The sequence below is a fragment of the Rutidosis leptorrhynchoides genome, chromosome 1 (assembly GCF_046630445.1).
Source record: "Rutidosis leptorrhynchoides isolate AG116_Rl617_1_P2 chromosome 1, CSIRO_AGI_Rlap_v1, whole genome shotgun sequence".
NCBI lineage: Eukaryota > Viridiplantae > Streptophyta > Magnoliopsida > Asterales > Asteraceae > Rutidosis > Rutidosis leptorrhynchoides.
The window spans coordinates 570,659,782-570,672,615 of NC_092333.1; the positions used below are offsets into that span (position 1 = coordinate 570,659,782).

The window sequence follows — 12,834 nt, forward strand, 5'->3', positions numbered from 1 at the left end:
TGACCCGTTTGCTAGGCATACTTACACGTAACACTTACCTCTTGGATAGGAGTCACGTCATTATTGTAACAATAAGTCAATAAGTCAGTAACGAAATGAAATTTCAGCATCACTATTATCTGACCCGTATCTTTACACATGTAATCCAATTTTATACTCGAATAATTAATTAAAAGAAGCTCTAAAATAAGTTAGTGAACTTTAAATGCACAAATACATCCTAAATCATTTTATTTAATTAGACTTTCAAAAGAATATAGTTTTGCATTTGTATTGATCACACTAAAACTTTATATGCAACGATAACAGTTATAGCAAAATGTGTAATGGGTCAATTTAACATAAGATGACCCATGTAACCAACTCGCTCATCTGTTCAACTGCCATTTATGGTAATGACATAAATAAAACAATGACTTACCAATATGAAAGGGACAAATAGTCTATTGTCCTTTTGCACAGCTACTTCGATGTGCATTTCATCAATTTGACTGAGATCTTCACTTTTAGGTGCTGTTGCTATATAACTCGTTCACCTTCAGCAGTTTTCAGAAATTCATTGATGGAAAATGACTGTAACAGCAAAAACAAAACCCGGTCAACTTATACAGAGTAATTTACAACCTTAAAAGGCGCTTTTCATGCCAAATGTCGAAATACAATCTACTGATGCAATCATCGATTCCTTTCAAAAAACCGAACGTGCAATGTAAACTTCATTAGTGAAGATGCTCATGTCACATCGAATATAAAGATGCATTATTCCTATCTACAAAATTACCACCCATAAATTATTATATGCAAGGTAAAATACTACTGCGTACCTTCTTAGCTCGCTTTTCTTTTTTGTCAAATCTCCTTACATTATTCTTTATCGGAAACTCCACAAAATCACGCCAGTTAGTTACTTCATAAGATATATATAGCCTTTGTAGTTTAAGGATCAAGGATCACATCTAACAACACAAGTCGTCACCAGAAAGCAAACATTTCACCATTGGCTTTCTTGGTCGAGAGTTGGTACATGGCTGCAATGTCTATGTCACTCATTATTTGGACATCACATCAGCACCACATTAGCACCAACATTGAAGGACTGACCCAAGACTGTACCATGCATATCCACATCAACACTAAAATTTGTGGCAGTTGTAAAAAGATCACATACCTTCAAATTCAAAGACCAATTGGCAATTTTTAAGTGCAACACCGTCCTTTAAAAATTTTATTATATTTTGCATTCCAATTCAATATATTCCACTTTTTCAGACGAATCAGCTTTAATTTGCTTGCAATAATCAAGATAAAATGAATATGCAAGTCAAACAACACAAATTCATAAATTTCAAGGAATAGGTTTTTAACCTCTGGTTCAAAGAATTTGATCCCTTAAAAACAGCATGTATCTTTTGTTAGCAGGTAACTGTAAGCGAATCCGAAAATAAAATAAAACGAACATTGAAAAAATTACTTGACTGTATTTGGCCCGATCAGGAGTATCTCCTTATTTTGGTTAACCCGTGATGACTGAAACCGTATTAATCACTTTTTAACTCCTTTGAAGTAATCAGGTAGTGGCGTGCTTACTTTCGTGATATCTCCAACAACCTGAAAAGTTTAAGTTTTGATAATGCTAACATGGCATCTTAAAAGCAGTAAAATGTTGATGTGGACAAAATAGTTAATAAATATCTTGTATTATTTCTGATATGTGAACTCACCAAGTCAACATCAGGGCCTAGCATCTTTCTTGCTTTGTCTTCATTTTTCACCTGTGAGCAGTAAGATATGAGTTCAAAACTTCGAATAAACAGATGAAAAAAAAGATCACGTAGGATATGATTTATAAGCAAATGTACCAAAACTCAAATGGGCAACCCTTTCTACTGCAAGATAAAACTACTCTGCTACCAACACCACCTGTGGCACCAACCACTAAAACATTTTCAGAAGATTCCATAGACTTCTCGGACTCACTAAATGATGGTCCGGACAAGCTTGCAATTAGGCTTTTAAATATCCGCCCATGAAACATAAGAGAGTTACTCCGGGTATCTTTTGACCCATTTCTATTTAGATCATTTTTATCTACAACAGATCAAGTGGGTTAACAGTTCAAAAATTCAAAATGAATTATTAATCCATGCGACCTACTAAATCGTTCTTTTTGTCAATTAGATTAGTATTACTAAAATATACTTTTTGAATTAATTTTGCAAGCCAACAAAATCTGACCCAAAACTTATTTTGACCCAGTAGCCAACTTTCCATGGTTACCTAATTTTCCAGTTTTAAAAGGTACAGAAAAACACACATTGAAGAACAAATAGAACCTTGAAAGGAGATGGAGGTCCATTAAAGAAGTACACTGTCTTAACAAATCTGCCAAAGTCCCAACCATTTTTTTTTTAGATTTTGCGTATATAGCGCACCTGTTTCTCGAATCATATGAACTTCAATGGTTAGTGACAGAGTTAAATTGTTCATCTAAACGTGTACCAACAAATGATGAAATGCTCTGCAAAATAACCATTTTCTACAATTGTTATACCTTTATGACCAAAACAAACATGAGTTTTAGCTGAATTACTGAAACACATAGATCTAGTAAGTCATTTGTGCATATCTAGAGGTTGGCCTTTTCAACCCATATACACAAAAATGGGTCAATTTGATTTGTATTAAGTGCTTCTTAAACGGGTCGAAAGCGCATAGTCTGAAAATTGTGTTCATATAAAACACGTCTAAAATCGTCTCGGTTGCGTGATCAAAATGCTTTACATCTTAGTAAACTTCGACATGCTTAGTTTAAGCCACTCGTTCTAAGCAAACAAACCGTTTGCAACAGATTGTTTGGAATTGTTTATGTACCTTGAATTAAACAATAAGCAGATAAATATTAAACTGAACAGTCCCCAAAACCAGATAAAACTAAAGTAATCCAACATTATTACACCTAAGTTTATTTGAAAATTCATATTCACACACATACTTCAAATACAATCAATCATATAATCAAAATTAACACTGAAACATTATAAACACTGATACATCATAACTAAGCTTTAATTTTACAGAATCGGTTCAATTTGATTTTCACTTTATGACCTAAAAAATTAAATCACGGATCTCAAATCAAAAGATGTTAGGGTTAGAAATTGACCACAGGCGAAGCTAAACGATGATGCTTATGATGTATCAGCAGTTTAACTTACTTCAATTTAAGCTTGAATCGATCAATAGAGCTCATGTTGTCGTTTTAGCACACACAAAAAGACAATCGCTGCAATGAGATTCAATAAACCCTTAGGTTAGATGATATCGCACTCAAACAATCGAATCTTAATTGTCCAAATACAATTCTTCCCGATTAAGAGTATTGTTTAATTGATTTCGAAAATCAAAAGATATCTTCTTGTGCCTTTACCGTGTGCCTACTGGACGTAGATGAATGAATGAATTGATTTTCGTTCTTGAAGATTGGCATGTGTTCTTCATAGGAAATTAGGGTTTTTTTTATGTAACTGTATAGTGAATGATTTGAAAATTAAACAACCCCTATTTTTTCTATTGATACCGTACTTTTTTCATGAAGGCTAATTTAGTCAAATTAGTGTTAATCATTGAGATTATGAGGTCATAATGATGTGAAGATTTTAAGGGTGTAGATTAAAGGGAATTTTAAGAATGAAAGGTTAAGATTAGCTGATAGAAATTTAGATGATGTATTTTTGTGTTTGTTATTATATATAGTATAGATATAGAATAGATAGATATAGATATAGATATAGATAGATATGTTTGCAACGTGTGAAGTTCGGTAGTAGACGGGAAGAATGTTTGGAATGTTTGTAGGGTATACGTAATAAGTATAAATAAAGTAGTTTGTTATTTCAAAGTTTGCAATGGAGATTGATTTTTGATGTGTCCGGTTTTCATGCGGATTGCCACTTCTGCGAAAATAAAATAAAAAAATAAAAAAAAAGATCAACTAACAGCCACAGCAAATGCTGGCAACTAAACATACTAAACAATTACTTTTAACAAAATGGTAACAAACACCCCGCTAAACAAGAGGAAAAGCGAAAGAAGCAAACATATAGAAAAATAAACAAAAATTGCTATCGCAACAATTGGTAGGATCCAAATACAAAAATCAATTTTATTTTGCCGAAAAGGAGGTCAAACACCCTGAACATATAATAACAACTGCTCCAGCTGGTGCAAGAAACAAAAAAAAAAAAAATAATAATAAAAAATAAAAAATACCAAAAAAAAAAAAAAAAAAACGGAAACAAAAAAATCAGCAAACTTACACCATAATATAGAAATATCTCTTTAGATCCATAACTGAATGGTTAAAAGCCCAACCGCAATTGCATATATTCGTTGAAATTCACTATTTACACATTTGTGTTGAATCTTACCAACGTATACACCTCTCGCTTCCTTGAGAGCATGATGGAGAGAAATCTATACAAAGTCAGTAGCCTGCACAATATATACTTCAACTCTTGTTACAACAATATGTGCAGACAGAGTATATAAAAGAAGTTATAACCAATGAGCATGGGAAAAATTATGTAAAACATGGTATATAACAAAAATTATAATAAGTGAATGATTTCTCCTGATTTTAGACTAACTTATAATCAATAGGCGATTTCTTGGGTAACATATAATCAATGACTAATTCATGGTATATAAACGGATAGCATATACCTAATGTTAACGGTGACGTTAGCCGTTTCACCAACTCAAACTACAAATTAAAAAATAGCAGGCAAATGATACGAAACTCCAAATCGAATTTCGTGTTAAATTTAATCTGTTTAATGTAGCTTATTTTTTGCTCTGCCTTACTGACATAGCTTATAACAACGTAAACTTACCCATCTCAATGCTAACCGAAATTGCATTCAAACACATATGTATGGTATGCTTTGCAGTTGTACGGTAATCATGTGTGCCGATATAATTCTTAAATGCATCCCCAAGTGCTCCATGAGCGTAATAGAAATCTCCAAAGTCATTGTAGACCATCCCTATGCTCTCTTTAATCAAATTTGTCTGTAAGAATAAAATTAATTAACCACTGTCATGCAGTATATAGTATGTCAACTATACAACCTGACTTTTGTTGCTAATAAAATATCAAAAACTGTTTATACATTACAAAATATCTAACACCAGTGAGTTAACAATTAAAAATCACACTAAAAATTATGTGTCAGTACTCAGTAGATGTGTTCCTGGACACCCCTTTCTATTCAACGATCAAATTTTTTGTTACCCGTAATGGCAAAAAGAGTGAAACTAATTGTTTTGCATAATATATAACAAAATATAATTTGATAACTTTTAAAGCATAAAACACATAATCAGTACCAAATATGAAAGAACACACCAACCTTTGTTAATCTCAACTTTTGTCAATACATCACCCATATTTCATCTTCATCAAATCAACACTAATCAAAACCCTAAAACTAAACCAAATCTATAATTCTAGGACGAATTAAAAGTAAGATAAAAATGCATCCCTGCCATTAAAAAAATCCTGGTTGCTTTAAAAAATATCATGAGATCAGATTCAAACATGTATCTCATCACAATGAAAGAACTGAAAAAAAAATGGAATAAGCCATCTCTTACATGGTGGAAGCGGCGTACGATGACGGTGGAGGTGACAGATCGGGGCAATCTATTGAGTGGGGGTGTTATTGCCGTTGCTTGTGGGAGTGGTGGTGTTGTTGGTGGCGCCGCTGGGTACTGCTGATGGCGGTGGAGGTGATGAATTTAGGGGAGGCGAAGCGGCGCGCGATGACGGTGGAGGCGGCCGATCGGTGCAATCGGTTGAGTAGAGGTGATGTTTCCGTTGCTTGTGAGAGTGGTGGTGTTGGTGGCGCCGCTGGACACCGCTGATGGCGGTGGAAGCGATGAATTTGTGGGAGGTGATGGAGCTGGGAAGTTTGGGAGATGGGGGTAGGGTTTTAATTAGGATGTTAATGTAGTTTTTGAAGGTTGTGGTAAAGGAGACGACGCATTTCAGCATCTCTTTTAGTATATAATAATAGGTTGGTGGCCCGCGCTTCGCGGCGGGTTTTTGAACGACCATGAAGTTAACATTATAATTATAAGTAATTATATAGTACGAATGAATTTGAAAGAACATCAAGTTAAGAGTATGTGTTGGAATAATCTACGCTAATCGTAATTGTAGATAAGGTAAGTACAACGCAAACTGGTGGTAACAAACTGATATTGTATCTGCAAAATAATATTTGTATTAGCTTGTTTATTTTTAACAATTTTTTTGTTGGTGGGTTCTTACCTTGGAAGGTTGTCGTGTTTGAGCTGATGTTGTTGTGTTTGTTGCTATCCATCTGCCGTATAATATTGCATTGGTTATTTTCCCCGTTACGTATGGTCTTAAATCACTGGCCGTGTTATTTGGTTCAGCCTGCAGCAATTAACAGTAGTCATTATAATGAATAATGTATATAATCACCATAGTGCCTTGTATAGAATCTGCAACAAATATAAATAAATAATATATATGACAGCCTCAAATAATTGTGTAGTTTTCTATTGTATACGAATGTCTAAGAACAGTTAGTATATAAGGGAATGTTGTGGTCATGAGGCAAACAACCAATATGAGCTGCATTTCAACACCGAGGTAGCTAACATAACTACGATGTTCAGCAAAAACATTAACAAACTGCCTAAACTACTTTTATTTATTAATTTAATCATTGAGCTCTGTCTATAAATGTGATCGGAATTTCTTATATATCAAAAAAAATGTTTACATAAACCGATAGATATATATTCTCAAAAACGGTAAATAAACTAATAATTGATACTATTATAAGACCCCTCACCATTTCAATTTGTCATTCTAAAAATGCTAACGGTTTCATTCAAACGTGAATGGTAACTGTATAATGGCTATACATTTTATAATTGGCCATAACAAATAATAATCATACATGGCTATGTACGTGTTGTAGCTATTTTGTACTAAGGTTGGCAAATATTAAAGAATACTAATTCAGATTGACAAATATTATACATCATCTCTTTTAGTTTACTAAGACATGATAAAAGAAGAAAGTGTTTATAGTTCCATATATAACCTATTTGATGAAGAGCAAGCTTCCATTGAATTACTTCCTTATCATGCTCCCGAGTAACCACTGTTTCAGGATTCGGGCCAACTGCAAGTACATAACTCACTGTATTATAAATTAGCAACGATTATAAAAAAAAAAGTTTACCCGTTTAGGGCTCAAAAAATTAGAATAGGGCTCAAAAAATTAGAACTTACCAGTTTCTTGATCTTGTGGGGTTGAAACATCATCATAATCTGTACCTAAGAATACAACCGGATCTCGAATTGGTTTGCCATTTGATGTAATTACACGTGCAGTTACAAACCTGCCACTTCCAACTACATGAAACATGTGACTACATGATTCTTTTAACGCAACATATTCCTGCTTGTACACAAATAACATAAGTAAACTATACAAATAAATTAAAAGGGGCAAGATTAGTGTATTATGATGCAGGTCAAACAGACATAGAGTTGACCCAGAAACATTCATTTAAATAATAAATTCCATTTGTCTATGTCGTATTTCTTCTCGTTCATCAAAGGTGCTTTTAGAATCGTAACCACCAAGTAAAAATTTCCAAACTTCTCCTCTAATTGAGGGATGAATTTCCTGAATACCATCAACATACATGGACAAAAGCAAGTTAATTTACCAATACAAATATGGTTGCTTTCTTTTAAATATATTTATTTTGTAATATGTCTAAATAATGTTTTTTTTTTTTTTATTCTGTAATAAGTAGAAAACTTACTCCATGATATATTCGATCAAGACACTTGCCTATTAATGAAGCCAGCCATCTTTTAAAAAAAAATGCAGCACACGTATGAAAATATTGGAAAGGAAAATAAACTTCATACGACATAGAACAACAATTGTACCTCAGCAAAATCAAGATTAAGTCTTCGTGTTTGCTCCAGCGTTTCATGTCGTAAGACCACACTATGCCCTGCAACTTTCATATTATGGCAAAGTTCATCGAGAGAATCACAATGTTATAAATTACACAATATACATATGAAGGAAACATATAATAAAATTGTACATACTACAAATGAAACTGGTCAACGGTCACAACTCTTAACAAATTTGTTCATTCATACATGTCGTCTTAGCCTTCTCGTCGTACTTTGGCTTGGCACAACAAACCATCTCAATACAAATTACCTCATTAACCATCATAAGCATATAAATAAAGGAAACTCCATGAGGCAAGAAGCACTTATAAATATGAGAAGTATATTTTTACATTACCTTATTTAAAGCTTTAGATTGAGAAGGACTCAAATCAGCATGGTGCAAGTCACCCGTTTTGTATGCAACAATCGGGTCAAAAATGGTAAAGACCCTGATTTTAATGGGTATTATAGTACGTATACAAACATGTATCATCATAATCATAACTCATAAGTACCATAAGTCATAAATATGAAATCTATTATTAATCAGCAAAATGAAATTAACGACAAAATCAAATACTCACTTTTCACCTTCACTTTTCTATCTCCTTTCAACCTTGCACTCATTAAACCGAGGTAAGACAATGTGTTGACGTACTTGTGATGAATTTCCTCTCCCTTCAACAACGATGGGAAAAAGTAAACTTTATCTTTATATTACGCGCTAAACACATACAAATACCCAGAATTAAAAGCCCAACCAAAAGAGAACGATGGCAACGCATTAAGCACATGTAACAAAAACGTGAATACATTCATACCCAACGTACTGAAAAAAATATTTAAACTACACACTTACAATAGAATATTAATGGATTACATACACTAAATTTGGAAATAAAACGAATGCTGACCTTCTATATTATCATCAATCCATTTAGAGATGAAGAGAGACAGGAAAAATGGGTTCAAAAGCACAAATAATTACTATAAAAATTTATAATGATTTAGTGATTACTTTAGATGGATGCAATAGCTACTCAATAAAGAACATAGCATTAAACATATTAAACTATCACAAATACTCAAAAGGCAGTAAATGAACATTGGAGATACAAATTATTGTCACTACCCTTGGATAAACCCATCTACAGCTGCAACAAAAACTAACTTACTATAATACTCTGACTAAACATTTGATGACCCATTTTGATATACTTTGTGTCAATTTCGACCCATTATCAGACTGACAACTGTTAACAACCCTACTAAATAAACCACAATAATCCTTAAAATTAACCAAATGATAAGAAATAATTCACACACAATACATTAATTCACCACTTCTGACCTTAATAGTAACAACACTAACTACAAAAATTTTTCTTCTAAGACAATTAGAACCTTGAACACCACTTACACCATCAGAAACAAACGACATAACAACATCAACAGAATTATAGAATCACTTTTTCGTAGGCATTATCAATCACTTTTCATACCAAAACACAAATAAATGACATACACAGCAACAAACAGCAACAAATAAAAACACGTTATAAAAACTGTAAATACCTTTTGTTATCTTCATGTTTGTTTAGTAATCCACAGGGAGCATGCATCATCTTATCTGAGACGACTTTAAAGCTCTAGGGGTCTTTTTTCTGGTATAGTAATTCAGCGGAGATAAATCGAGCATCATCTTTCGGTCCAGCTGCTTGCATTCCAGATTTAATCCACAATAATATATGACAATGGGGCAAGCCTGTCTTCTGAAATTCTATACTATACATCACTGCAATATATCAAGTATATTTGTATAAGTATAGTTGCAGCTCACGTAATGAATCTTTTGTATTGGTTCGGCAAGAAACTCCCGCGAATTATCAAGCTCTTTTCTTAGTTAGCATGTCAAAACACAAAAGAAAAAGAAAAAGGAAGATAAAAACACCAAACGCTTTACTACTTGTAGCTGCCCGATTTATACCAATGTAACACACACACACATAAAAGAAAAGATTAAAACATCAGTTGGTTAGTGACATTTGCAATCATGTAACACACACACACACACACACACACACACAATGTGAATTCGGTGTATAAATAGAACATGCCTGGCGTGCTGCACCAACAAACTTTACTTTCTCTGTTCGATATCCCACCATCTGTAGCTGCTATATTACATGTAAAAAACAGATTATGTTTGAGATAGAATATGTTTGAGATAATTTTGATAAGTACAGTATATCATATTTCATGATTTAAACTAACCTCTAAATTTCAGTACTAAGTAAATCATATGTTTCAACCCAAGTTATCACTTTTCTATATAGGAATTCTTCTCATAAGTTTCACTACTAACTAAATCATATGTTTCAACATCAAATGCTTAGCCATTTCAAGATTCAATTATTACCTTATGAAAAAATAATTTCCCCAAAATCAAAGGCTATTATTGCAGTATCAACTCAGAATCATGTCCACATACCCTTGGGTTAACAGATACTATACACTCATCAATGAAGATTCACAACAAAAATCGAATTAGTACCAACACAATAAAAAATGGGAAAATAGCAATAACAAAACACAATATAGCAGCAGCATCATTCGCAATTGGAAGAACGGAAAACATATATTTACCTCAAAATCGAAAGAAGGTGTCATGCCTGTTACCCTTCAGATAACAATATGTAAATAAACCCTAATCTAATCTAATTTCACCATCATCAATTGCTTCAGAAGGGAAAAATCGTTCATCAACTACCGTCAACCACTGACAAATGTGCGACTGAAACCACTAAACTCCTAGTGTTTGACCGTCATCTATGGCGAATAAATAGGAATCAGGCGATGAAGAAGGGGGAAGTTACTGGAAGCATGAAGAGAAGAAGAATGAGAGATGGATGGAAAAAAAAAAAAAAAAAAATAGTGAATGGGGTGTTTTTGACCGATGGGATTGCAGGGTTTTTTACGCCAATTAGTATATATCCAGATGTGAGTGGAAGGGGAGAAAGGGAGGGTACTGTTATACGTAGTATATTTATTATTATTATTATTATTATTATAAATAAATAAAAGGGTTTAATTCTTTCTTTCATAGATAATAATTTATATCTATCTATCTATATCTATATCTATAATTTCTATTATATTGCTAAAATGATGATGTCATTATTAGGCTAATTTCTTTGTTAAGAAAAAATTAAAAAAAAAAATCTAAGCATTGTGGATGATGTCATTAATCTAAATAATTTTGAATTAAAATTAAATCTTATTAATTAATTATTATTATTAAATCTTATTAATAATTATTTTAATTATTAAAATTAAATAATTTTAAATTATTGTAATTAATTATTTTGAATTGAGTACGAGAAGGTATAAAAGTTAGGTAGAAGGAAACCAATTTTATATTTATATTTTTAATTTACACTTTTAAAATAAAATGACAACCAATATTATATCTTATGATTGGATGAGGATTGTTTAATATGCATTTTAGGTGTTTGATGAAATGTTCAGCTGACGAGTTTCTTAGTCGGACTATGTGATTCCACGGGTCATTAAACTAAATAACTTTAGCATTTACATTCACTTAATACCTAAAACATATCATTAAACTGTTTCGTTTAAACAAACCCGTGGTTTCACAGGTCATTTCACTAGTAAGTTCAATAATACTATTAAAGTCATAAGTACTAAGTACTAAGATAAATTAAAATAACGGTTGTATTTTTTTGGATATCAGTTTGCAGCCCAGCGGAGTAGAACTCATGACATCTCGCTAAGAGAGGCAGACCACTACCAGTTGAGCTACAACTTAATGCTATAACGGTTGTATTAACAAATGAACCTAAGTATATAATATTAGAATAACTTTTTTGGGGCCATATTGTGATGACCCGGAAATTTCCGACCAAATTTAAACTTGATCTTAATATGAAATCGACATGATAAGCAAAGTCTGTAATGTTGAGTCTCGAAAATTTTGAAACTGTGTTCATATGTTCAATTACCCTGTGACTATTCACGACGATTCACGAACAGTTGTTTGAAAATAAATATAGTTACATAAATAAAGGTAAGCATATACATACATACATACATATATATATATATATATATATATATATATATATATATATATATATATATATATATATATAACAAAAATGGGAAATAATAAAAATATAATTTAAACATTTAAAGTAAATATGTGAATTAAGATATCAAATAATTAAGCATAACGAATCTATATATATATATATATATATATATATATATATATATATATATATATATATATATATATATATATATATATATGAAATTGAATAAATATAACTTGTTATACCTTTCATATTGCTTGTATTATTAGTATATGTTTATATTACCTTAAAAATCATTATTTTTATCATTAATAATATGATCTTCTTCATTTTATAATTACTATTATAATTTATTATAAATACTATTATTATTATTGGTATTATTCTGAAAATATAAAGCATTATGTCTAATATTATAATTATCTGTATTTTTAAAATTCTAATGATATTAATAATATTATTAATATTTACTAATTACTATTAATATTTATAAATATTTATATTTATAAACATTGTTTGGAGAATCAAATTGATTATCAATCACAATCGTTTTTTTATCATCTGTTCACGAATTTTGTATTTGTCTAAAAATATTCGATCTCCTTCCATTACACAACAAATCGGTTAGCAGTCATAATCAACCTTTAATTTTTTTTTTTAATTGTATTCTATTTTATTTTGTTTCTTCCTGTGAAT

General features: G+C 31.6%; 1 protein-coding gene and 1 long non-coding RNA gene across 38 annotated transcripts; both read right to left on the reverse strand.

Moving 5' to 3' along the window:
- Window positions 1-218: 218 nt before the first annotated feature.
- Window positions 219-3,529, reverse strand: LOC139881881 (uncharacterized). 4 transcript variants are annotated; one of them, XR_011771761.1, is made up of 6 exons: window positions 3,428-3,529; window positions 3,216-3,283; window positions 2,334-2,432; window positions 1,860-1,920; window positions 1,722-1,772; window positions 219-1,608 (listed from the first exon to the last, which is right to left on the reverse strand). It is a non-coding gene; the product is annotated as an uncharacterized lncRNA (long non-coding RNA). The 4 variants fall into 4 exon arrangements; XR_011771759.1 differs by having other exon boundaries at window positions 2,334-2,518; XR_011771760.1 differs by having other exon boundaries at window positions 3,216-3,517.
- A 749-nt stretch (window positions 3,530-4,278) lies between these two features.
- LOC139865650 (uncharacterized) lies at window positions 4,279-10,995 on the reverse strand. Of its 34 annotated transcripts, none has more exons than XR_011775609.1 (12): window positions 10,670-10,995; window positions 10,443-10,531; window positions 10,141-10,200; window positions 9,599-9,818; window positions 8,608-8,747; window positions 8,006-8,073; window positions 7,876-7,924; window positions 7,334-7,733; window positions 7,143-7,223; window positions 6,335-6,463; window positions 5,656-6,270; window positions 4,279-5,070 (listed from the first exon to the last, which is right to left on the reverse strand). XR_011775609.1 is itself a non-coding variant. In XM_071873242.1 (11 exons), the coding sequence occupies exons 5-9, from the start codon at window positions 8,648-8,650 to the stop codon at window positions 6,459-6,461; spliced, it is 372 nt and encodes a 123-aa protein (XP_071729343.1). In that variant the 5' UTR covers window positions 8,651-8,701; window positions 9,599-9,818; window positions 10,141-10,200; window positions 10,443-10,531; window positions 10,670-10,995; the 3' UTR covers window positions 4,279-5,070; window positions 5,656-6,270; window positions 6,335-6,458. The 34 variants fall into 34 exon arrangements, 14 of the variants coding, with proteins under 14 accessions (XP_071729343.1, XP_071728601.1, XP_071728988.1 ...); XR_011775160.1 differs by having other exon boundaries at window positions 8,006-8,079; XR_011774773.1 differs by having other exon boundaries at window positions 8,006-8,079; window positions 8,174-8,747.
- Between the last annotated feature and the right edge of the window lie 1,839 nt (window positions 10,996-12,834).